General features: G+C 41.1%; 1 protein-coding gene across 1 annotated transcript in view; it reads right to left on the reverse strand.

The window, feature by feature from the left end:
• Positions 1-4290: 4290 nt before the first annotated feature.
• dachb (dachshund b) overlaps positions 4291-25727 on the reverse strand; it is a 78383-nt gene continuing 56946 nt past the window's right edge. The window contains 10 exon segments of the mRNA XM_018704778.2: positions 4291-6240; positions 12589-12654; positions 13348-13518; positions 13630-13777; positions 13898-13998; positions 17100-17174; positions 18099-18204; positions 19321-19434; positions 19436-19491; positions 21153-21398. Coding sequence (XP_018560294.1) covers positions 6203-6240; positions 12589-12654; positions 13348-13518; positions 13630-13777; positions 13898-13998; positions 17100-17174; positions 18099-18204; positions 19321-19434; positions 19436-19491; positions 21153-21398 — 1121 coding nt within the window. The 3' untranslated portion in view covers positions 4291-6202.

The raw sequence follows: 25727 nt of genomic DNA on the forward strand, positions 1-25727 counted from the left end.
GTAGCAAAACTCTAATGTGAGAACACGTCAGTACAAGTACAGATAATATACAGATAACACGTTAAAAACGATCGTCAGCAAAATATTCCCAGAGGGTCAAAGGTCATGTAGCTCAGCTCCTTTTAGAGTCTAATGTTGTTCTATATTGTTTTAGTTGAATGTTTTTTAATGATGCATCGTAGAATCATTTTACTGCCATAGCTGATGATAATAATGAACTATTAACTATTGAATATACTGCTGGGTAATTCTTTACTTCAGCTCATCAGATGTGTGTAAAGGAAAATCTTCCTCTGCAGAGTCATTACTGTGATGTGATAGAGTAGATGTAGCGGTCAAAACTGCAGCGTTTCTCTCTCTGATTTTGTGGAGTAGAAAAGGAAAGTTACCTCAGAATGTATGGAAGTAGAGTATGTGTAGTAATGGAAGCTAAATGTGTTCCTTCAAGTGTAGAAAACTAAAGATAAACTTCTTCCTTCTCCTACTTCAGTTGTTCATGACAGTAAATATTCCAAACGTTTTTCTGTCATTTGTAGAAACACTCGCGTTGTTACAGATGTTTTTGTCATACATGCGCCTCACTTATGATTATGAGAAATGTCATTCTAAATTCAGAAATCTTTCTTGACGTCTTTTTTCCACTTGTATGTGTCTAATTCAGTCTGGCTTCTTTCCATCTTTTCTCTCCGTCCTTTATTCAACACACAGGTTCATCACGGTCGTGATCGTGAATCGTACTTATTTAGACCACAACTTCCCTCCACACACACACACACACACACAGTTACTGTATCCTTCCTTCCTGCCTTCATCCACCGAACCCCATGTAGAAATTAACCACACACACACACACACACACACACAGACAGACAGACAGACACACCGTGGCAGGTTGGACCCCAGGGCTCAGTTTGGGAGGAAACTCCCTTTCTAATTTTCCTCATAAAGACTCTAATGAAGACTAATGACGGAGCGAAGGTGTGTGTGTGTGTGTGTGTGTGTGTGTTTTAACAGCCTGGCTGCTCTGTCTGGGAATGTCTCTGTTCTCTTCTCTCCATCCTCCTTCCTTCCATCCCTCCATCATCACACTCGTACCCTTTTACCCTGTTTTCCATCCCTCTTTTCATTTCCTCTCCCTTTTTTAGATTTTATATGCTTCAACTTTTCAGCCTGTTTTTTCTGTCCATGTCTCCTTTTTCTGTTTTCCAATCATCTTGGCGTAATTCGATCCCTCTTTCTTTCCCCCTCTTTCTGTGATTTTACACCTTTCTAATTTCTTACCAGCCTCCATTTTCTTTTTTTCCCTTTCATTCTTTTTTTTCAGTTTCTCTTTAACCACTATCTTCATGACTGATAAGATTGATCAAATGGAAATAACGACAGCGAATGAGAAACTGATCACATTAAAAACAGAGGAGAGGTTAAAGCTCTGTAGTGATCTCTGGTCACTTAGTTTGCAGTTAGTTTGCAGTTAGCTGGATATCAGCTGCTGCAGCACAGACCACACAGTGTTTCATTACTCGTTTTTACATATTTGTGTTCTCTCAGACACAAGGAGATGCTCTCTGGTGATAAATGCTGAGAAGTGCTAAAACTTTATTTATTTTTTATTCATGAAACAGTTGAATTTCTATCAGATACAAAACAACATCATGACATTGGTATTATATATCAGCTGCTCTGCTCTGAGGAGCTGAAAGTGTTGAAATCTTTAAAAGCAAACTTTAAACTTTTTTTTTTTAAGCTAACTCTGCTTTTTATTATTACTTTCAAAGGTTTTAATGTCAGAATTTTGTTCTGTCTTATTATTGGTTTATCAATCGACTGTGAAGCACTGAAGGTATGAAAAGTGTGATACAAATAAAGTTTGATTGATCATATCAGTCGACCACTAATTAACAGCCCTGCACATCTGTCTGGCTCCTGTAATAGCAAAAGGAAAAAGGAAGTAGTCTGATAACAGAGATGAATCATTTGTCATGTCTGCCTCTTTAACCGGATCAGAACCAGACTTCATTTGGTTCCTCTCTGGTCCGGGTCCCATCCCTCCACTAAGTTTGGTGTAAATTGGTTGTGTATTTTTGGCGTGATGCTGCTGACAGACAGACAGACAGACAGAGGTAATAGCTCCACTGACTGTGTAGTTGTCGCGCTGCATGTATCCCTGTCTGTGTGTTTACAGGGAGGCTATTTCAGGACAAGCTGAGGATGTGATTGAGTTTGTTTGGCGTAAACAGAAGAAGAGGAAGTGAGTCGTTAGATTGACCAATAACAGTGTTTTATCATTGATTTAAAAATCAATGATGAACCTTTTCATGATGGGTCGCTGTTTGTCCAGACGTGTTTCTCACCTTCTGTCTTTTCATTACCCATCATCCTCTGCCCCCTCTCTCTATCTTCCTTCTTTAAATGCACATCGTTTCATCACCTCCTCCCCCCTCTGTCCATCATCTCCCCCACCTCTCTTTTCACTGTTCCCTCCCTTCTTTCCCTCCATCTTCTTCCCCGTTTCCTTCATTTTCTCTCACGTCGACTCCCGGATCCTTCAATCTCTTTTCCCCCACGCCGTCACCTTTTCATCCTTCCTCGTTGCCTCCTTCGCTTTCTATCCATCCTTCTTCATCTCTGGCTATTTTTCCCCCCCTCCGTCCATCGCTCTGTGTTTCTGCCTCCATTAGGGGGAAATGGAAAAAGTGACATCAGCTATTTGGTAAACGGAGAGAGATGGAGAGAGAGAGAAAGAGACAGATCGGATGAGACGGGATAGAAAAATGGAAAGCGGAGATCAAAAGAGTGACGTTAGGGATGACTGAGAGAGAGAGAGACAGAGAGAAGGAAAACAAAAGGAAAGAAAGAGAGAGTGACAGAGGTGAGAGGGAATTAAAAGACAGAAGCATGGGATGAAAGAGTGAGAGAGAGGTAGAGATCCATTAGAGAGAGAGTGAGAGAGAAAGGGAAAGGCTTCACCTCATTAACCTCGTAATGCAGAGTAAATATACAGTCTAAATGGAACATGGACGACGTGTGTGTGTTTACTCTCAGGCCTCTGTGTGTGTGTGTGTGTGTGTGTGTGTGTGTGTGTCCGTGAAATACATTACCAGAATACCACAGTGCCTATCTGTATTTGTTTTATGTGGTTATGTGTGTATGAGTATGTGAATATCATCTGAAATGCCGTAGTGTGTGTTTGTGTTTAAATGTCTTTTAATCCCAGAAAGTTATTATTACGTCCTGGAAATAGAACAGTTTGGAATTAGCTGAATATTTACACAACAAACCTTCTTTTTTTTTGCAGCTGTTGTATTAAAAAATATGGTTAGTGTATTTACTTCTTGCTTTGCTACCCTGTTTAGCCGAGTCTATTAATTCACTTTGTTCACATTAATATTCCACTATTATTTGATACAGATCGTGTAAACAGCATATTTAGCTTGGATATTTACCTGTTTACCTTAAAGTTAAAGCTTCAGAATCATTTTGATGGTTCAAGTTTTGAGTTTGAGTTTTGCTACATTTAATTTTGGTCTCGTGTTCGAAACCTTTGATCTGTGTGTTCCATGATTTTCCTGAGGTTCTTAAAGGGCCGAGGTGTTTGGATTCCAGGGGGATTGAAATTATTTGAATGAAATATTAACTTTAACATTTTTTTTTTTTTCCAAATTTGAGAATGTCCAGTGCTTTGCTTTCTGACTCGTCCCAGCTGTTCTTTGCTTTTGGTGTTGATTAGCTCATGTTAGCATGCTAATGTCCTAAACTAAGATGGTGAACACAGTAAACATTATATTTGCTGCTGATGTTAGACAGTTTATGACATTTAGCTCACACCATAGTTAATAGCATGACTGTAGAGTTTTGGTCTTGTTATTGTTTACATCCAACTCAAACATGGGAGTTTGCGCAAAGCTAAATACATAAAACAACAGAATCACTGTGTTGCTGTTTCCTTGTATGAAAATTACATTTTTTAATTTCACCATCTGTATAATCTGCAGAATTATTTAGTTCCTTGAACTTGAATTTAGTTCCCCTGGTTTCATAGTTCCTAACTTGTTTTTGATCCGTTGGGTGCTGTTTTTTGCTGCTACCACCAGATGGCGACACAGTAAGAAATGTTCAAATCCATCTTTCTAGACATCAGTAGTTTGTGTTTTTGAGCTGCTAACTGTGTTTTTTTATTATATGACTACAGCTTCACCAAGATTGTTGTAATATTTTTAGGCTACAAACTGAAACATCAGAATAATTTGAAAGATGTAAAAGGTCCTGTGTTTGCGTAGGAGAGTGTAAAACACCACGAGACACCAGTCATTATAATACTGTATATTTGCAGTCAGCTCAAACCCAGAGAACAGTGACAGACTTTAGAGATCATCAGGAGAAAACAAAAAAAACAAAAACAAGAAAACGCCGAATGTTGTTTCTATCTACACGGAATATCCCTTTAACCCCAAACCCCTCCCCACCCACCCTGGCCCCACCCTCCCTCTTTCCTCCCGTACACATTTCAAATAGTAATCAACAAATAAACAAACAAAAAACACACAGTGAAAAAAACAAAACTGCAACACAACAGTCTGCACTCTTAGTAGGTCAGAAAATCTGGGAAATAAAAAGTTTCTGGTGTTTTCATTTTGTAGCTGAGGAGCGCTTCTTTTCTTCACCTTCAAGACTGATGATCAGGGATATGTTCTTGAATCCAGCCAAAAAGAAACAAAATTTAATTATGGAAAAGTCCCGAAAAGTCTTTCATTGGGGTAGTTTAAAAAAAAAACAAAAAACCTCAGTTCAAACAAATTAAGTGCTCCTTACCTTTAATTTGACATACACCAGAAACTCGACAACTACGTCCTGGTTACGGGGGAACAGGGGTCAAAAGGTGAAAGGTTGAATGTTGAGGAAGAGAATTCAACGTACCTTTAGGATATAATATTGTGTCTAAAAATCACTCCATTGTAATAAAAAAGGGTTTGTTTTTTTGAACTTTTGCATCATTTGAGAAACTGATTTCACAAGTTAAGGGTGATAGAAAATACTTCATACATTGAAAAGCTGCATCCAACATTTTCAGAGTAATGCCTCCTTAAAGAGAGAGAGAGAGAGAGAATAAAGGGAAAAATATGTAGAAGAAGCAAGAAAAAGGAGAGGGAGATTCATAGAAAAGAGACAGAAAAGAGGGTGAGGAATAAGAGGGGGGGAAATGATCACGAGAGTTGGAAGTAAGGAGTGTACGGAGGATAAAATAAGCCAAATGACAACATAAGAAAAGTTTTCCCATGCATTCTTTTCAGTCCCTGTACGGAAAACAAAAATGAATGACACATGAGAGACAGAAATAGCCTCCCAAGTTGTTTTCCTCTGTTTTTTCCTTCCAAATATTTTTTACACAATTTTTTTCTTTTTAAACCCCTCGTGCGCCTTCGTCCTGAGCGCCTCCGATTAGCTGATTACCGTCCAATCAGAGGGTGTTGACAGCCAGCCAGTGGGAATGGCTGAAATCCAAAGGGGGGGTTTGAAACTTTTGTTGTTGTTTTTTTAAGAAACAGAAAAAACAATGTTAAGTCTTTTCGTGAAGCCTTCTTGTCTCGTCAGCACCAATCAGAAACAGACTTGTTTGGTCCCGCAAATCACATCATGGACCTTTTAAAAAGTCGCAATCGTCCAATCAAATTGATCTCAGGTGTTTACTTTCCAATACAGTGTCCGACCAAGTTGATTTGTGGATGATGTTCGTCCAAATCTGAGAGTGCGTTGATCAGTCCAGTCCGTTTGCTTTGTGGTTACTGTTTGTCTTTGCCTTTTTCCACGGGAATGTTTTTTTTTACTTTTCAGTTTTCAAAAATTCAAACAAGGGATGAGAGAAGTCCCCGTGCAGGGAGAGAAAAAGAGGAATGAATGGAGTGAAGTTTGTCTAAAAAGAAGAAAGAGAAGGAAAAAGGTAGAGAGACGACCCCAAAATAAGTCCAGATAAGGGGCGTGTCTCTTAGTAGTCTCATTGTTTCTTAGCAACGTCAAAAACGTCGCATTGTAGCAAAGATAGAATCCCGCCTGGGGAGGTCGTTGCCGTGGTGATCCAGGCTGCCGCGGAAGCCGTGGTTGCTGTGGAAACGGGCTGGTGGAGTTCTTCTGTGCAGGAGGGGGTTTGAAGGGGGCAGGTGAGAGGGGGAGGGGCAGGGCGGGGTTTCTGGAGGCGGAGTCCGTCGCTCTAAAACATCATGGGGGTCTTCAGAAACGGCCGGGATTCTGGGTAAAAATCACACAAAGGAATCGTAAACAAACAAAGCAACGATAAAATTGACATTCTCCAGTTGATTTCCCAATTAGCTGATTTATCATTTTTTCTATAAAAATGTATAGAGCACAAGCTGACTGTCTAAAAACCTCTAAATTATTACATTTACTTTAATGTAGGACCAAGAAAAGCAGCAGATTCTAACATTTGAGAACCTTGACCTGTCAAATCGTTGGCATTTTTACTTGAAAATTGACTTAAATGACTGATCTATTTTCAAAAAAAGTTGCCAGTTTGACCAAACTAATTTTCTTTACTAGTCTGTTGACCATTTTTTGAGCAAAGCCTCAATCATTTGGTCTGAAGTCACAATTTTCTAAAGCCCATGTGGTCATATTTAAATGTCTTACTTTGTCTACCAATCTAACTGATGGTCCACCTGATATTTTATAGGTAAAGTTGTGTTAAAAACGAGACTAAGCTCATGATATCAGTAGCTGACATACTGCAGCTCATTATTTTAAATTAGCCTCACCTTCTTGTGATGTTACTGCTACACTGCTAACCTCTTTGTCTACAGTGTAGCATCACCCCGTCCCCAATGTAAGGCTACATCCACACTCATATGTCTTGGTTTTAAAGTGCATCACTGATGCTACAGTTACGCCTGCCGTTCACACTACTCCAGAGTTTTTGAGCCCCTAAACTGAAACTTTTGGAAACGATGACACAGATGCCCATGATCACTTCCTGATTGGGTCTCATCAGTCATAACTCGCCTTAAGGTCTTTTCATGTTTTTTTTGTGCGACTAATTCGCACGTCAGTTTATTTTTTTGAACCGTTGTTTCTGTTTTTGCACCACGAATAAAGGCTTCAGCTCCTGTACATTCACGGGCGAGTATTTCGCACTTTTGCGTTCTTTATTCACGTTGGGCCGTTTGTGAAAAGACATTTACACTTGTGTTACTTTCAGTAACAGTTCCACCTCACTGTCATCTGGACTTAATTCTCGCCTTTGCTGTTCCTCGTTCGTAGCTAAGCAACCAGCTGCAGTGTGGACGATCTGCTTCCTGTTTACCCAGTGAAGGATCATGTGACATGTGTTTTCAGGCGTGTTGGTATGGACGGAGATTATTTCTGAGCTAAAACACTCGTCTGGACGGAGAAAGTGGATTGAAATCAGCGGTTTAAAGTTCTGCAGACTCAGCTGCTGCAGCTCTGAGTGAAATAAAAAGGAGTTTTTAGTTAAAATCTAATGAGCTTCCATTTGTACAGGAACTTAACGCTTTGATCATTAAAGCAGGATGTAGTTTTCTTTTTAACTCCAGAGTGTTGCATCTTGTTCTCCCTTTACACAGCATCCGTTTATGATAGAAATCTCACATCTCCAATTTTGCCAGGGTCGGCTCTCCCTCTCTCTCTCTCTCTCTCTCCCCCTTTCTCCCTCCCTCTCTCTCTCATTTCACCTCCGTCGTTCTCCTTCCGCTCCCCGTAGTGCTGTTGCTGCACCCACCCACACAAGAGCACGTGCACACATACACACACACTTAACACACACATGCACACACACCTTCCTCTCCCCGCGGTGTCATTGTTTTCTGCGAACGTTGCAAAGTGTTTACATTTCTGCATAACAGCAACCATAAACCTGCCCTCCCTCCTCTCTCCATCCCTCCTTCTCTTGCCCTCTACTACTTTTTCCTTCTTTTACTTATCCTCCTCTTGCTCTTTGTCATCATCTCACCCTCTCGTTTTGTCCTCTATTCATCATTCTTTGTTGTTTTTTTTAAATATGAAACAGGTTCGAGGTCTTCATGTTGGGATTAAAAAAAAAAAAACTTTCTTAAATTTTCTCTTTCATCTTGCGCTCGTTTCCTCCTTCATATTCTCTGCCTTCCCTCCTTTTCATCCCTCTCATCTCCTGCCCTTCCCTATTTTTATCACTCTGCGATCCACTCAAACCCCCTCCTCCTCTTCATCCCTCTATTCTACATGCATCCCCTCCTCCTCCTCCTCCTCCTCCTCCTCCTCAGCTCCCCTCTGCTCCCTCCTGTCCTCTATCTGTTACTCTCATATTATTTTTATCCCGACCCATTCTTCTCTCTGTCCTCTCCTGTCCTTTCTTTTTCTCCTTTAGGCAGCAGGTTTGGCCTGGTGCTTAAAAACCCTTCCTGTAACTCCCCGGTGCTGTCCTTAAAACTCTAATCTCCAACTTTCTCTGGATAAAATCATTTCATCTCATTTTCATGTTCACCTTGTTCAGATTTCTACGTTTTCTGCAGCTGGAATCATTTCAGTGTTGCTGCTTCATGAGGATGATTTTCATTAATCATTTCTCTTTGCTTTTCTTTGTTTTACATCATTAAAACGTCTTTTCTTTAGGGTTTGAACTGTTGGAGACTGAAGCAGACATTTGAAGTTTCATTTTGAACTCTGGGAAACTGGAGTTGATGTTTTATAAAGTGAATCATTATTGATTAAGAAAACAGTCATTAGTTGTAGCTCTATTCGAAAGGCAGCTAGTCCACTGATCAATTACTCGATCGATTACTTTGCCACGTCTGATAATCTATCGCAAACGTGATAAAAAAACTGTCTCATTACAGCCTCTCAAATACATATAAAATAATGATCGTTAAATTAAAAAACTGAATTTTGAAAAATGACGACACAAAAAAAGAAAATAATTTCAGTCCTTTTTTCAAGACATTTCATATTTTTGATTTCTTGTTTTCCAGGACGTTCGCAGACGTTTCACCTCCAGTCAAGCTTTTCTCTAAAGGACGTTTTTCAACGTCTTAAAATCTGTAAATGTTTAATGTTTTATGGACTTTATTTTTTTCTAAACTTGTATCAGAGGAAGAAAAGGACAGAGATTTAAAAAGCAGCCGAACAAACAGGATTTTTAAATTGTAGTTTTATTTGATGTTTCTTCCTGTTTGTTTTTGGACCTGGCAACGCTGTTTCCCTCCACCTATCTGTCACTATAACACACACACACACACCTCCAGCTGTGTGTGTGTGTGTGTGTGTGTGTGTGTGTGTGTGTGTGTGTGTGTGTCGGCTGTCCTGGTTAAAAATGACGATGACCTGCCTTGTTAAAAGTCTATCAGCCGGGTGGAGGAAATGTCACCAGGTCTTGGAACAAGGTCACATTTTTCAACTCCTCCTCCTCCTCCTCCTCCGTCATCCCTCCTTCCCTCCTGTCCCCCTTTTCCCTCCTCTTCCTCTCCTCCACCTTCCCTCTCCTCTTGCTCATTGATCTTCTTTCCTCTGCACCTCGTAGCTCTCCTCACCCCATCCCTTCCTCCTCCACTCCTCTTCCTGTTTCATCCCTTCTTTCCCATCCTCCTTTTTTCATCGTCTTCCTTCTTTCTTCACCTCCATTGCTATTCTCTCTCTTTCTGCCTCCTCTTTTTCTCTCCTCTCTTCAACCTTTTCTTCTCCTCCATCCTTTCCTTCTCTTTCCTCTTCTTCTTCTTCTTTTCTTTCCTCTTTCTCTTCCTCTCTTTCTTTACTGCTGTTTCTCTCCTCCTCCTGTTTTCTCTCTCTCTTCATCCTCTTTCCTCCAATCTTCTCATTCTCACTCTCTCCTCCTCTAAACCTCCACATCCCTTTCTTCTTCTCTTCCTCTTTTCTTTTCCAACTTTTCCTCCACCTGTTCTTCCCTCTTTCCTTTTCTCCTCCTCCTCTCCTCATCCCCTCTTCTTCTCTCCATCCTTGTCGTCCTTCCTCCTTCTTCACCTCTGTTCTTCATCCTTTCCCCACTTCTTATGCTCTCCCTCCCTCCCTCTCTCATTCCTCCCTTTTCTTCTCCTCCTCTGTCCTCATCCCTTTCTTTTCACCTCCTGCCCTTCTCTCCTTCTCTCCTCTTTCTCTCCTCCTCTTCCCCTCAGTCCTCCTCGTCTTCCTTCTTCTCTTCCTGTCTTTGGCCTCATCCTCCCTCTCTCTCTTTTTCTTCATCCTCCTTTCCTCCTCCTCTCTCGTCTCGTCCTCTTCATCCCATTTTTCGCTTCTTCACCTTCCTCAACTCCTCTTCTTTATTTATAGTGCTCTCCTCTTTCCTTCCTCTCTCTCCTCCCTATCCTTTCTTCCTCTTCTTCATCTTTTCCTCGTCCTCACTTCTTGCCTTTCATCCTTTTCCCTCTCTTTTCTCTCCGTCTTTTCTCCTCCTCCATCCTTCATCTTTCTCTCTTTCATCCTCAGTTGTCTTCCTCATCCTTTCTCCTCTCTTTCCATCACTTCATCTCCTCCTCTTCCTCCTCCACTTTTTCTTTCTTTCTTTTTTTTTACAGCCAATTAGTCCGTTTTGCTTTGAACAACCAAGAGAAACCGATCTCACTTTTCCTCTTCTCTCCCTCTCCCTCTCTCTTTCTCTTTCTCTTTCTCTCCCTTGCTTCTCGTTTTTCTCCCCCCCTCCCTCCCTCCTCTCTCTTTCTGATTGTAATGCGACGTCTTTCTTTGTATTCAGCAGTTTTCCTCGTCACTCGTTAATTAAGAGTGTGGAAGGTGAGGGAGGCAGGGGAGAGGTGTGTGTGTGCACGAGTAAACCACCGTAGGTGCAAAATGCTTTTATGGCGGGAGTGTGTGTTTGTCGGTGTGTGTGTGTGCATGAGGCAGCAAAGGGGTCCTACTGGGCCAATCAACATTAATGAAATCAGGTGGGTCTGTGTGTGTGTGTGTTGAAGTGTGTGTTTGTGGGAGTGCTTGGCTTGCAGAAGAGAGGGGATCTAAAAGAGGTCTAAAGAGGAGAGAGAGCTAATTAGAGTTCCCTGTCTCACTAGAGTGTGGATCAAACACACACACACAAAAACACACAACTACAGGTACGACACACACACACACACATTCGCAGGGAGTGTGTGTCTGTATCTGTGTGTGTGTGTGTGTGTGCCTGTAGATATTCATTTATACACATGCAGAGTTTCAAGTGAAGGTTTTCAATGTCAGGGAGGACTGAGCACAGCTGGTGGAAAGAGGACGACACATGCATACTAACACACACACACACACCGCTCCGTGCTGTACTTGTGGGGACCCTCATTGGCATAATGCATGCAGCCACCTCTTAACCTTAACTCCTGAACCCGAACCCGAGCCGAGCTCCTCAAGACCCAGGTCTTAAAACCTTCAAAGGCTCATTTGAATAAGTGAAGAGCAGGTGAACGATTGCTGCTTTTCAAACGTTTCAAAAATCAACAAAAAAAAAAAAACTTTAGAGGCACAATATTTAAAAAATATACTCTCTATACTTTAAAGGACCTGTGTGGAGGATTTAGTGACATCTAGTGGTGAAGTGGTAGACTGCAACCACCTGAATCCCCCTGCTAATGTACGGTGGCCTTCATGGACCACTAACAGGCTCAGATTGTTAACACAGGATTCCTACACAGGACAGCTTTTATTAAAGAGTAAGATCCTTTTTGTTTAACCAGAAACATCCGTTTCATCTCCACCAGACTCCATTTACAAAACCAGTAATTTTACCGATCTGAACACATTAGCTGCGAATCTACCACTGCTTCAATCAGTGAGTTAGCTTGTGTTATTGTGTGGCACTTTTACTTAAATATAGAATATAAATCTTTCTTCCGCCACTGAAAATCACACAACAACACAAACAATCCTTCAGATCGAGTCAACGAACTCCTGTGTTCTGCTCAGTAAAACTCCTGTTTTTGTAAATGGAGTCTGGTAGTGATATACAGTGATGTTTCTTACTCTTTAATAAAAGCTCTGTCTCTGTATGAATCCTCTCCATAATGTTGTTTAATAACAGTTTGTCAGTAGCAAAAGAAAACACACAACATTCTCTCACTGTCCCAATTATACACAACTGTCCTCACTGTCCAAAAAAGTCCTCACCCACAAGTAGAAACAAACACACACACATCACCTTATATTAAAAAAAATATGGCCGTGTTGACACATAAATGTCCGCACTTACACCACTGACAAAAGCACAATGAAATATTTCCACACACACAAACACACTCACATGTGTGTCTTATAAGGTGCACATCAAAGGGAGGCCACAGTGTCTGTGTGTCTGCTTAATGTCTCCACTAATCCAGCCTGGGCCCCGACACACACACATATGCCTACCACGTGTACACGAGTGTGTCTGTCTGTGTGTATATATGTGTGTGTGTGTGTGTGTGTGTGTGGGGATAGAAACTTGTAACTCTGCCTTTGAACACAGTTGTGTACAGTGTCATATTTGTTAGTGTGTGTGGGTGTATCAGCATGATTCTGCATGTATGAGTGTGTATCTGACTGTGTGCCTGTGTGTGTTATTTTTTTATTGTTTGGATGTGTGTGTGTGTGTGTGTGTGTGTGTGTGCGGTGTTCACGTACCTTGTACAGCGCCGTTGTCTTGCTGGTTTCCATTAAGTTCAGGTTTATCCTCGGCTACAGCAGCGTCTGGTATGAAACACAAAGACAAGACAGAGTCTCAGTGGGTCGGCCAATAAAAAAACCAAAAAAAAAAACAAAAAGCACCTTGTAACTGTGTGCAGGTCAAAAACAAAACAGATTTACAAAGAGAAACACACCACAAACACAAACATTTGTCCAGAGAATTACATTTCTTTTATGTGACTTTGTTTTTCTTCTTGGATGTTAACACAAACATAAAAACATTTAGACTCGTTTGTGTGTTTTTTATTTGTATTGTTTTTAATTTTTCATCTTTAATTTCCACCTAAATATTCTCTCATATTGCTTGTTGCCTTTTACATTTTATGTGAAGAACTTTGAAACGTGCTGTACAAATAAACTTGCTCTGTCCGTCCGTCCGTCCCATTCTTTTGAACGTGATATCTCAGACATACCTGATGTCTTCAAACGTTCACTTGGACTCAAGGTTAAAATGAACCTAAACCTAAACCTAAAAATAAACCTACGTCCTGTCGTCATCACCTACCTGTGCTGCGTCTCCCAGAGTCTGACAGCGATTGGTTTATAGACAGGTGTATGTCTGATGTTGACGTATTCAACTTATTTTGTTATTTTTCTTCTTCTATGGTTTATTGGCTGCCAAGCCTTCCCTCAACTTCCTGTAACTGTTCTGAACCATAAACAGCAGAAAAAGTACAAGAACGACCTCGTCATTACCGTTCTTGGTGTTGTTGTTGGCGGCGTGCAGCGGCTCAGGAGAGGGGGAGGACGAGGACGAGTGTTTCAGAGCGTCCTCCACTCTCTCCCTCCTCTTCGACTCGAACTCCAGCGCCTCCTGCAGCTTCCTCTTCGCCTTCTTCTCCTTCTTCAGGCGCTTCTGGATGGAGGCTGAAAAGTCCGAGACCAAAGTTCTTTTATTAGCCAAACCCTATCGCAACGAATCGAAACCCTGTGCTTCGTACACCCAGCATCAACCATGAAGATATTAATTTTTCCGACCTCTGCTCTGCAGTTCGGAGGTGAGCTGTCGTTCCAGACTCTCCCTCATCTCCCTTTCTCTGTAGAGCTCCATCTTCAGCTCCCTCTTCTCCGCCTGGATCTGTTTGTCCTGCGCCCGGGCGTTCTCCACCGCCACCTTCAACAGGCCCTGAGGACAGAGGTCTCGTTATTGAAGAATAAAACCTTAAAAAAAGCAATGAGCGCAAACGTTTTTGACAAGAAGCAGATGTAATATCAAACAGGTAACACAACCGGTTCAGGATCTTACCTGTATGTTGGTGAGCAGGGTCTCCACTGACGACAGACCATCAGCGAATAGGAACGGAGCAGGGAAGCCGGGGGGCAGGGCCTGTCCCAGCGAAGACTCTTCTGTAGAAAAAGATTACAAGATTATAGTTTTCTAGACACTTTTTGTCATTGGTACAATATTTTCATTTCAAGACGTTCATGGGCTCCAAAATCTGCCTTCAAAGATTTTTTTAAAAATTTGCTGCAGGTATTAAAAGGTTAGCTTAGCTTAGCATAAAGACAGGAAGCACGGGTAAACAGCTAATCTAACCCCTGGTGGCTGGCTTTAGTACAGGTCATAAACCCCGCCTTAGCTTAGCTTAGCTTAGTTTAGCATTAAGTCTGGAAGCAGAGGAAAGTCACTGCTATGTGGAACATTGACTGTACCCATTTAAAGATGGCCGACACGTCTCCAACTCCTCCCACTGTGGGAAAATGAAGCCAAATTTCTTGAATTCCAGTCTTTATGCTAAGCTAAGCTCAGTGTGAAAATCAACCAAAAATCTTGAGCAGTTTTTGTTCCAGAGAAACAAATATCTAGAAGTTTCCGTCAGCGATACGTCGTCACGCGCCTCGGGTGAAGTTTATGAAATGTTGATGTTTACTAAGGTATAAAAGGCAACGAAGCAGCATCAGAGAAATCAATTACAGCCAACACACACACACACACACATGCAGAGGTCGTTAGTATTCAGACAATCATGTGAGGTACTAATTGGCAAGGATTAAAGACATCCTTGATTTGTGTCTGTGTGTGTGTGAGTGTGTGTTCATTGCGAGTGCGTCACAGTGTCTGCTCAGCCCTTAATGCCTAACACACTGACAACTGGGTTAACTCTGCTGTGAAATTAACGCTGATTAAGATGCACTCTGACACACACACACACACACACACACACACACACACACACATCTCTATCCTCCTATCTGCCACTTCATCCATACATCCCTCCACTCTGTTTCCTCTCTTTCTCGTATCTCCTCTTCATCACTCTCACTTGTTTTTCCCTCCTCTTCATCTTCTCCACTCTGTCACTTATTTTCACACTCGCTCTCGGTTCTTTTATTCTTCCTGCTTTTTTTCCTTTTTCAATATTTCCTTCATTCTTTTCCAATTTTTCCCCCAAAGTCCAGCTCAGTTTTTGCGTTTTCAGCTCGTCCGTCACATTCTCGTGAGCGCGATATCTCAGCGACGCCTCGAAGGAATTTTTTCAAATTTGGTTCAAACGTTCACTTGGACTCGAGGATGAACTGGTTAGAATTTGGTGTTCGTAGGTTAAAGGTCAAGGTCACTGTGACCTCACAAAAAACTGGACTGGTTAGCAGAGCCATAGTCAATTCTGCCTTTTTCTTTCATTTCTTTCTTTCTCCACGTCCAGTTATCTATCTCTCAGGTCCTCTTTTATGTTCTCACCTTTTTCTTTCATTCTGTCTTTTGTTTCTTTTCTTTCTTTCTATCTTTATTTATCTATTTTTATTTCCATATTTCCTCGTCTTTCCTCCCCCATGTCAATCACTTGATCTCTCAGGTCCTCTCTTTTTTCTTTCTTTCCTTCCCTTTCTTGTTATTCTTATTCATCATTTACCTTTTTTCTCTTCATTTTTCCCAGTTTTCAGTTTTCTCAGTTTATTGTCTTTCCCTCTTTTTTAAGTTAATTTGCCTCAAAAGATCAATTTACTTTTCTTTCCACCCTGATTCATCATGTGTTCTTTATTTTCATCACTTCATCTCTTCATCCTCATCTCTGCTTCTCTATACATGTTGATAAAGGCGGATGAAAGATGAGCAAAGTAAAGAAAAAACAGCATTAAAAGAAACATGGAGGAGGAGATGAAAATATAGAGGAGGGAGGAAGGAAAGAGGGATTATAAAAGAAAGAGAGAGCTGTTGTAAAGAGGAGGGGTGAGATGTGGGAGGAGCAGAGAGTAAAAACAGGAATGGTGAAATTTTTACTGTCGCTTTTCTGGTGATCAACGTAGCTTTTAATATCCACTCTAATATTCCAAGAGAAACGTAGGTATCGTCTGACTCGGCAATCATGGAGACAAATATTGTGGATTGGATTCCTGCAGAGAAACATCAGTGTGTTTCAGTACCAGACTCCATTGACAAAAGCAGTAATTTTACAGAGCAGAGTGCAGGAGTTTCTGGGATACCACTGCCTCACTGAGTCTGTTTGTTTGTGTAATTTCACTTATGTAAAGGATCTGAAAGCTTCTTCCACTTCTGAAAGTTGCACAACAACAGAAACAAACTAACTGATAGAAGCAGCGGTATTCCAGCAGCTCCTGTGCTCTGTGAGGTAAAAGTGCTGTTTTTGTCAATGGAGTCTGGTAGAGATTTACAGTGCTGTTTCTGGCTTGAAGAAAAAGGATCTTACTCTTAAATAAAAAGGTCCATCTCTGTAGGAATCCTATCCATAATGTTGTCAGACACTTATAATTTGTTCCTATTAATAATTTACATGCAGAATACAACAGCTTAAACCCCATGTCGCCTATATATATGGTCAGTGATTCTTAAAGATGCATGCTCCTTTGAGTATTGATTTTAAAGGAAGCATTCCCCTCCTGCTGCTGCTGCTGACGTCTGCAGCAACGCTTCAGGAGTATGAATGGAGTGGAAATGAGAGGGTGGAGAGGTGGAGGGAAGGATGGAGAGTAAAGAATGAGACGAAAACAATGTGTTATAAGAACGGAAAAAATACAGAGAGAGGGAGAGATGTAGTGATGGAGGGAGGAGAGGCCCCCGCATGCTTTTAGTGTGTGACCTCTTGACCCCTTTTAGCCATGCCTCCTTCACTTAGCCTCCCTCCCTCCCCCCTTCTATCTATCTCTCCCCCTCCTTTATCTGTCTGATTGATGGCTCGGAGACAGGTGATCAATAGGAGCGGCAGAACATCCTGACGCTTCTGTTTCTCTGTTTGTGTGTGTGTGTGTGACCATATATATTTGTGTGTCTGCATGTGTGTGTTTTCAGTCACTGTGTGTGTGTGTGTGTGTGTGTGTGTGTGTGTGTGTACAGTAGATGAGGAAAACCCTGCTAAGTGAGGACAATTTGTCAGTTGTCAAAAGAAAATGGGTAAGGGTTTAGATTAAGGGGAGTAATGGAATATCCTCACTTATATAAGAGTGTGTGTGTGTGTGTGTGTGTGTGTGTGTGTGTGTGTGTGTGGCCCAACCTTTGTCCTTTGTTATTTTCTTGATGGGTGCAGCAGGGTTGGTCAGCGCAACATCTGCATCAACTGACACTAATCCTGTTGAAAGAAAAAGCACAGTGAGTGTGTGTGTGTTTGTGTTTGTGCACGAACACACAGTGCAGGTGCATAAATGTGCACGTGTGTGTTAATGTGTGTGAAAAGCATAGGGGTGTAGAGACTCTCTAAATCCACGGTTTGCTGAATCACTCGATCATGATTGGACCAAAACAGTCACGTGATGTTTGAAGCCTAAATCCAACCTCCAGAAGTAAGAAGCTAATGTTAGGCTATAAACCAACTACACCACGGTCACATGACGTCAACGTCTCCACCACTAAGCTTCCAACTGGTCATTTCATTTAGCTCTGAGCTCTTCTACAAAAGCCTTTCTTCTTAGAAAGTTAGTGAGAGTTTGAAAGAGCGTGAGTAGAAACACAACGAGGCTGTAAAGGTGGGATGAGGGAATCAGGAAGTGCTAACATGCTAACATGCTAACTTACTCATTCCTGCACCACTCTATAAGATAGGTAAAAGCAATGCTTGTATATAAAGATGGACGACATGGCCCCCTGGTGGCCGGAGGCAGTACAGCTCATAAACCTCACTGTCTATCGTAGTGGACGCAACATGGGCCAAACCAAAAAAATCGTACAAATCATTTTTTTCCAAAGATGGTTTCTGTCATTTTAGGCAGTTAAGTGTTTATTTTTCTAATAAGTTTGGTTTTAATTAGTTATCTGTTGCTATAATAAGCGGGTTTGACATCGTGATTGATAGCTGTGATTGACTTGCAATTGTTCGGGCAGGTGGTGGTGTCCACTTTTGAGAAGCTGGAACCTTTAACTGTCAGCCATTTTTTATTTTCTTTCAGTTAACTGATGGTCAAATTGTTGCAGCATTAATCTACAGTGTGTTTCCATTTTCACCACATTTTGTTCTGTATTTCTGTATTTACAGTTGTGTGTGTGTGTGTGTTTGTACCCAGTCTTTCGGGCGAGCTGGAGGCCGAGCTGCTGGGCTGCGACTGCAGAGGAGTGTTGGTCTCATCGACAGACGGAGAGAGGGAGGGACTGTCACACACTCTCTCCTGGAGAAAGAGAGGAAGAGGAAGAATGAGTGAGTAAGATGTAATTAAGTGTAGAGGTTCAACAGGGACTCCTGTAGCATCTGAAGTGAATCATTAGAGGCCTGTTTGAACCACTGATTACAGACTGGAAATGTTAGAGGTGTCGCAACAAGAAAATACCCAAAAGGTGTACTTATATGTGTAATAATAATAATCTGTTTATATACAGTATTATTACACAATATTATAACAGAAAGTTAAAAAAAAGACGAACAGAGGTACTTAAAGAGTGAGATTACACTGGTCTGTGTGACCATGTTTTCAACAGTTTTCTAAAAATCTAATATGTTAACACTGTTAGATAACACACAGTCTGCAGCTAATGATGATTTTTGATTAATTTACCAATTAATTTTTAATGAACTTATACCTATAAAATGTCAGAAAATGCCTGAGATGACGTCGTCAAACGTCTCGTTTTATCCGACCCAACAGTTCAAAACCCAAAGATATCAAGATGTCGATTAACTGACTAATTGTTCCAGCTCTAATTTCCCATAGTGATCATAGACATGATAATAAAATTTATAATTCCTGTGTCTTGCAGAGTTGCAACTATGAGTTCTGATTGTTGGAACGTGTTGTTATATTTGAAATACTGCTGGAGTAAAGGTGTGAAAAACGAATACATGATTATGCTATACATAAACGACTAAATGTGGGAAAAAGATAATAAAAGACAAAAAATAAGGTACTAAAAGGAAAACAACCCAGAAAATAAAAGTAGTAGCAGTAAAAGAGAGTAAAAAGCATAAATAAATAGTCAAATAAATCAATAAAATACATGAAATTCAGTTAAAAGCCAAACTAAAAAGGCAAATCTTGAGTTTTTCATCGTGTGGTTTAGTCTGCTACGTTAGTTATCTTCATTACAACTAAAATATCTACAGAATATTTAAAGAAGGAAAGGCAAAGGTGCTTATAAACAGACTAATAAACAGGAGAATCTGATCATAAAGAGTTCTGGCCTCAGTAATCAGTGTAAGAAGTAAAAGTATAGTGAAAGTTGTTGGCGGTGTTCCTCAGGGAACCTGCCTGGGTCCTCTGTGGTTTGTAGTCGTGTTAAAACTTTGTTACCTTGATGACGGGCGCGCGGTGTACGTGAGTGTGTATCTGCTGGGCTGCGGCGGCCATGTTGGCGATGGTGCTGAGGTGGTTCATCTGCGACATCGCCATGGCGACTGACGCAGGGTGGCAGCCCCATGGGGAGCAGGGGGTGGGGCATCATCATGAAGGGCAGGTCCAACCCTGAGGGAGTCGGGGACAAACGGCAGCAGTGAATTTTTGATTAACTACGTTTTATTCTTTAATTTACACTTTATTTTAAAAGCGTAGTTTGTATCCGATAATTAAAACACTGGGGTTTTAATTTTATATTGTTTTAGTTTTTGCTGTTTTTTGTGGTAAATTTACTTGTGATTCAGTTCGTTTTACAGTTTTTTTCTGTAAAAATTCACCAAATTTAGCTCATTTTTATCAAATCAAATCTCAAATTCTTCTTTCCTATCTGTATTTTTTACTGATTTTTACATTTATTCACTTGATAAATTGTGGTAAAACAATAAACTACAACAGAGAGGGAGAGAGACTGGATGGTATTATGTCTGTGAACTTGTGCTGAACTTAACCTTGACGAGAGAGAGAGAGAGGCAGAGGTGTCATCTCAGTGTCAAATGTTTCGCTAATAAAAGTTGACAAAGCGCAGGAGGAGGGAGGGATAGAAAGGAAGGGGAGAAAATATGGAGGTCAAAGGGTGAAAGGGTGATGAGGCGAACGAAAAAGGAGGTCAAAGACTCTTTTTTCCCCGTTATTTTCCTTCTGCTTTCCCTCTTGTGTTCTGCACTTTCTGTTTCTTTTCTCTTTCTTCATCCTCCATCTTCTTTTCCTTCTTCCCCCTTTTCTCCCGCTTTCTCCCTCTCCTCTTTTTCTTCCTTTTCCTCCTCCTGTTCCTTTTATTACTCCTCCTCTCTTTGTTTTTTAATGAATTCTTTCCTTGCCTCTTTTCATCCCCAGTTTCCGTCTTTCTCCACGCTTTTTTCTTTTCTTTTTTTAATTTCTACAACCCTCAATTTTCTTGTCTCCTTTTCTGTTATTTTCTCTTTTCTCTTTCTTCATCCTTCTCTCACTTTGCCCTCTACTTCTTTTCCTCCTCCTTTCTTTTCTTTTTCACACGACACACCAACTCATTTCACTGCTTTCCTTCCATTAACTTTAATTCTCCCTTTTTAACCCTGAACCTCCTAAAAAGCATAAACTTGACCTCCGACCTTTGACCTCACGCCCCTCTGACCCCCCTTCCTGCAAGACGCACAAGACAGGAGAGAGAGGAGTCGCATCAGCTGTCGAAAACACACACACACACACACACACACACACACACACACACACACACCGCAAAAAAAAAAAAAAAGAAATCGCAGCGGCTGCTTTCATTCCAATGAAACAATAACACTGATTGCTGTTGTCGTGACGACTGAAGTGATAGAATAATCAATGTGAGTGTTTGTCGCCTCCCGCTGCCCAGTGTGTGTGTGTGTGTGTGTGTGTGTGTGTGTGTGCGCAAATACATTAGTTCTGCAAGAAGAAAAAGAACGAGTACGGGTGTGTTTCTGTTTGTCTTTCCATATACCTGTGAGTGTGTGTGTGTGTGTGTGTGTGTGTGTGTGTGTGTGTGTGTGTGAGTGTGTGTGTGTGTGTGTGAGTGTGAGAGTGTGTGGTGTTGATGAATTGAGTCATTTAGTAGAGTGTGTGCTGATTAATCCAGGCAGAGTGTTAATACAGGAGATGGGAACAGATTAAATGGTGTACATTAACAAATATTGCCACCCCTTTAAACACACACACACACACACACCATGAATGTGTGTGTGTGTGTGTGTGTGTGTGTGTGTGTGTGTGTGTGTGCTCACTGTTGGCCAGTAGCTGCTGCTGCTGTTGGAGTTGCTGTTGACTGACCGCTCCTATGGTCGGCCCCCTCCCGCTACCTCCACCTGCTGCTGCTGCTCCTCCTCCTCCTCCTCCTCCTCCTCCTGCACCTCCTGCTGGTGCTCCTCCGCCTCCCCCTCCTCCCCCTCCTCCTCCTCCCGGTCCTCCGCTGTGGGCTCCAGCAGGGGGGCTGGTAAGACGCTCCTTATCCCAAGAACACTCACTCCCTCCTGGGCAGAGACGCAGACACACACAGGCCGGATGTTCATAGGATCAAATCAATAACAAGATCATCACTGCTCCGTTACTTAAGTAAAAGTACCAATGTAGCAAAGTAAAAATACTCAATTACAACTAAAAGTCAGACCCAGCAAGTTACAGAGTAAAGCCGAACTGTAGATCAGTTAAAAAGATGTAGAAGTCATTAAAAACCAGCGTTCATCTCTGATCTCCAGCCAGGAAACTTTGAAATATCAAGAATTCTGAATGGAGTTTGGTTTGTCTGTTACAGCGACAGCACTTCCTGCTCCAGCAGCCGGGGATCATGGGTAATATACACGGTTTCGGCCGCGTTTCTGTCAGAGCGATTGATAGGCTTTGTTTGTCATATTTTGTCCTCCACTATTTACCTGAACAATGTGGGGTCAGAATATTAGAAACACCTCTGAATTTAATACAGCCCAGACCTCAATGCTAAAACTCCTAATTTAACAAACACCTCCCTGGCAGTGTCAAAAAAAACGTCGTAGGCCTTGTAAAAGTCGACTTTATGGCAGAATAGTTGCACAGATGTTCCTAATAAAGTGAACTGAGTTCATTTAAATAAAATATACTTCTTAATTATGCACCTAATCGTTAATGAATGCATTGTATTGTGTCAGTTAATAAGCTTAAAATGAGAGTGATCATCGTTATCATTAAAGGTGTTTGTTACCTTCAGGTAAAGAGTGAAATAGTCTTTATCTCTTCACTCCTTCATTCCTGCACTCTCTCTCTCTCTCTCTCTCTCTCTCTCTCTCCCTGTGTAGCTCTACCTCTCTCGCCCCTCCACCTCTCTCTCTCTCTCTCAGCTCCCCTGTTCCCTCTCTCATCCATCTTCATCTCCCTCCATTAGTTTGAATTAGCAACCGTCTCTCTCTATTATTGCCTACTGAATTCCCTGTGCTGTGTGTCTGTGTGTGTGTGTGTGTTGTGTGTGTGTGGATGACAGCTGGGCCTCATCCCCTCTGCCATTTACACCGGGGAAGAAAAGAAGTATAAACAGATGGGCAGATGTTCTCTCTCTCTCTCTCTCTCTCTCCCTCTCTCTCTCTCTCTTTCACACACACACTCATTTTTTCCTTGGCCTTGTCCTCTCTTTTTTTTTGGCTTCTTCCATCTTTACTTTCTTCTCTCTCTCTCTAAAACTTGCACCTTTGCTCTCAGTTAGCGCTTTAACTAACGACCATTTTCATCATCGATTTAATCCATTAGTCAAGAAAACGTCGCAAAAAAAGAAAAAAGAAAAACCTGAGGTGACGTCTGCGAGGACCAACGCTCCGAAACCTGAAGATATTCAGTTTTTTATCATATAAGACGAAGAAGTGCTTTTATTTTAGAGGCTAGAACCAGCAAACGTTTCAACATTTTTGCTTGAAAAATGACTTAAATACGGTGGCCCTGAAGGTCAAAACACAACAAGATATCAAAGCTCTCAAAGTGCCCGTGCTTTACATCGTTTACGGTGGCGAGAAGCTTCTATCGAGTTGTTGTTAACGAGGAGCTACAGCTACTTCCTCATTAACCTCCTAATCACTGCTTATTAATAGTAAGGAAGGAAGTTGTGCATGAATTACGATCTTAATAAACACTAGAAAACTAATTCCACCTTATTAGCACTTAAATATAAATATGATCTTTTTTTGATGTCCAAATAAGTCTAAATTAACACATTATTACAAAGATGCAAGATGCATTTACACAGCCCCCTACTGGCCAGTCTCTGCAAGTCTAACACAAATTTTTCAAAACAAAGATGGCCGACGGATTGGCCAGAAACTCTGAGCAGCTCGAGAAGGAGACCCCTGCAGGTAACACCCAGGTATTGATTTTATATTAAGAGATTTTTGTTTTTTTAGTGTTTTAAAAACACAAAGTTCAAGATTGTTTTTCATGTTTAAAGAAGAATAAAATGAATATGTTTCCTGCTCTAAAGCGAGGTCTTGATCATAACATACAACAACTTCCTTACTCACTATCAATGATCAGTAATTAGGTTATTGAAGGAAAACTCTTAAAGGCCAAGCAGCCTAAGGGATTAATAAGAGCTTTATAAAGAAAGATAAACAGCCAATATAAATGCTAAGAAGCAACTAGTTAATGGTGAATAAGTCTAATATAAAGTGTATAAACTCTAAACTAACATAAAATCTCCTCCCTTTAATCTTTCACTCTTTCTTCTCCTCACTTTCTCTTCAGTCGTCTTTCTTCCCCTTCAAAAAAAAACAAAGATATGGTTTCCACTGACATAAGTCTGTGCCTCTCCTTCATTCATCCCTCGCTTCTGTCTTTCTGTTTTTCTCATTTCTATAAAGAAAAAAAAAACAGATATGACTGTCACCGGTGACAAACCCGAGCGATCGACTTTCATCAAACACCCAAATATCTTTTCCTCTTTCTTCCCCTTTTCCTCTCGCCCTAAATATCCCTTTCTCTCATTATGAGTCTGTTTTTCCCCCTCCTGCTTCTGTCCTCCCTCGTTTTTATTTTCTTTTTTCATTCGCACACTCGTTCCTCTGCTCTATTGTCCGGCGCAGTTTCCCAGGCCGGTGTGAGTGTCTGTTGACAAAGAAAATAAGGTCGGACAATGAAAAGAAGACGAGTTTCACAAAACTCACAAAACAAAAAAATCCCTCTGAATGAAATAAAAGAAGAAGGAAGAAGAAGAAGAGCAGGAGGAAATAAATAAAGAAAAAAGACAGAGAGAGAGAATAGAGAGGGAGTAACTCTATCAGCCCGTTTTCCAGGTCAGCTGAAGAAAAGGAAGAGAAAGAAAAATAGAAACAGGAGAGTCTGGGTGGAAACAGAGAGAAGGACTGCACACTCTCTCTCCTTTCTTTTTTCTTTTCTCTTTGCTTTTTGTTTTCTGTCTTTTTAATAATTCAGAGAAGCAAACACAGCAGAGATGGAGTGGGACAGAAAGTGTGTGTGTGTGTGTGTGTGTGTGTGTGTGTGTGTGTAAACTCTTTGTTTTTATCACTTACGAAAAACACACAAGATCCAGATTTTACCTTTTTTTCTGTCAGGAAAATGTGGTTAAAGGATAACTTGGGGTTTTAACCTTATTTTCTCATATATATATATATATATATATATATATATCACTACCAGACTCCATTGACAAAAACAGCAATTTTACCTCACAGAACATTGCAGCTGCTGGAATACCGCTGTGTATATTGTGTGTGTACTTTTACTTCACTAAAGTATCTGATTACTTCTTCCACCACTGAAAGTCACACAATAACACAAACAACCTAACAGATGGAGGCAGTGGAGTTCCAGCAGCTCCTGTGTTCTGCTCGGTAAAATTCATGATTTTGTAAATGGAGTCTGGAATTGATGTATAGAGATGTTTCTGGTTAAACGAGAAGGATCTTACTCTTTAATAAAAAGCTCTGTCTCTGTAGGAATCCTCTTGTGACAACAGGAACAGGGCCAGCATGCAACAACAAATCAAACAGATGAAGTGAATGAAGAAAGAAGAAGAAGACACTGAATATCACTGAAACCCGACCAGCACTTATATAAAACGCTCACACACAAACGTCCGTGTACTCGAGGTCTCCGTCACGTGTCCGTATGTTTGCACTCGAGAGTAAATGTTGAAACTGATCTCGGCGAAGAGACGATCTGTGACATGAGCTCCGGGTCGGGTTTCAATACCGAATAATACTTTCTCTTCTTCTTTAGTTTCTGTGCGTGCGGCGCTGTGATGTAAAGCGAGGTGAGGGAAGAAAAGAGGACATTAAACTGAGTAAATTAATCCTCAGGGCGAGGGCGAAGTTTAGGAAAGAAGAGAAAGGTGGCAGTGTGAGAAGAGACAGAAAAACGTGACAGGAAGTGAAATCTTGATTTCCGGATTGATTTGGTTTGGAGGAGGATTGTACAAAAAATGCTGAACCGACTTGCACCGAACTCGGTGAGGGACGGGCACGGCAAGTGAATAAGCCATTAAATTTTGACAAATCATTTATGATAAATTAGCATTTTTTTCTATGAAGTCTGGTGCATTGTCTTTGAGTGCAGTCAGTACTTAATTTCTGTCATATTTAAGTTTCATTTTCTTTGTTTTAAGTTACTGAGCTCACATTTTCTCTCTGTTCTGACGTTTGATGTAAACTTTAAAGCGACAAAATGCAAGTTTTGTTGAGCAACAGCGCCCCCTGCAGCAACAAGTCGACCAGGTAGTCCCACTCACTGAGCTGAAACATAGCCGAAACAGTGCATATTACCCATGATCCCTGGCTGCTGGAGCAGGAAGTGCTGTCGCTGTAGCAAACACACCAAACTCCATTCAG

Source organism: Lates calcarifer, linkage group LG14, assembly GCF_001640805.2.
Source record: "Lates calcarifer isolate ASB-BC8 linkage group LG14, TLL_Latcal_v3, whole genome shotgun sequence".
NCBI classification, from domain to species: domain Eukaryota; kingdom Metazoa; phylum Chordata; class Actinopteri; family Centropomidae; genus Lates; species Lates calcarifer.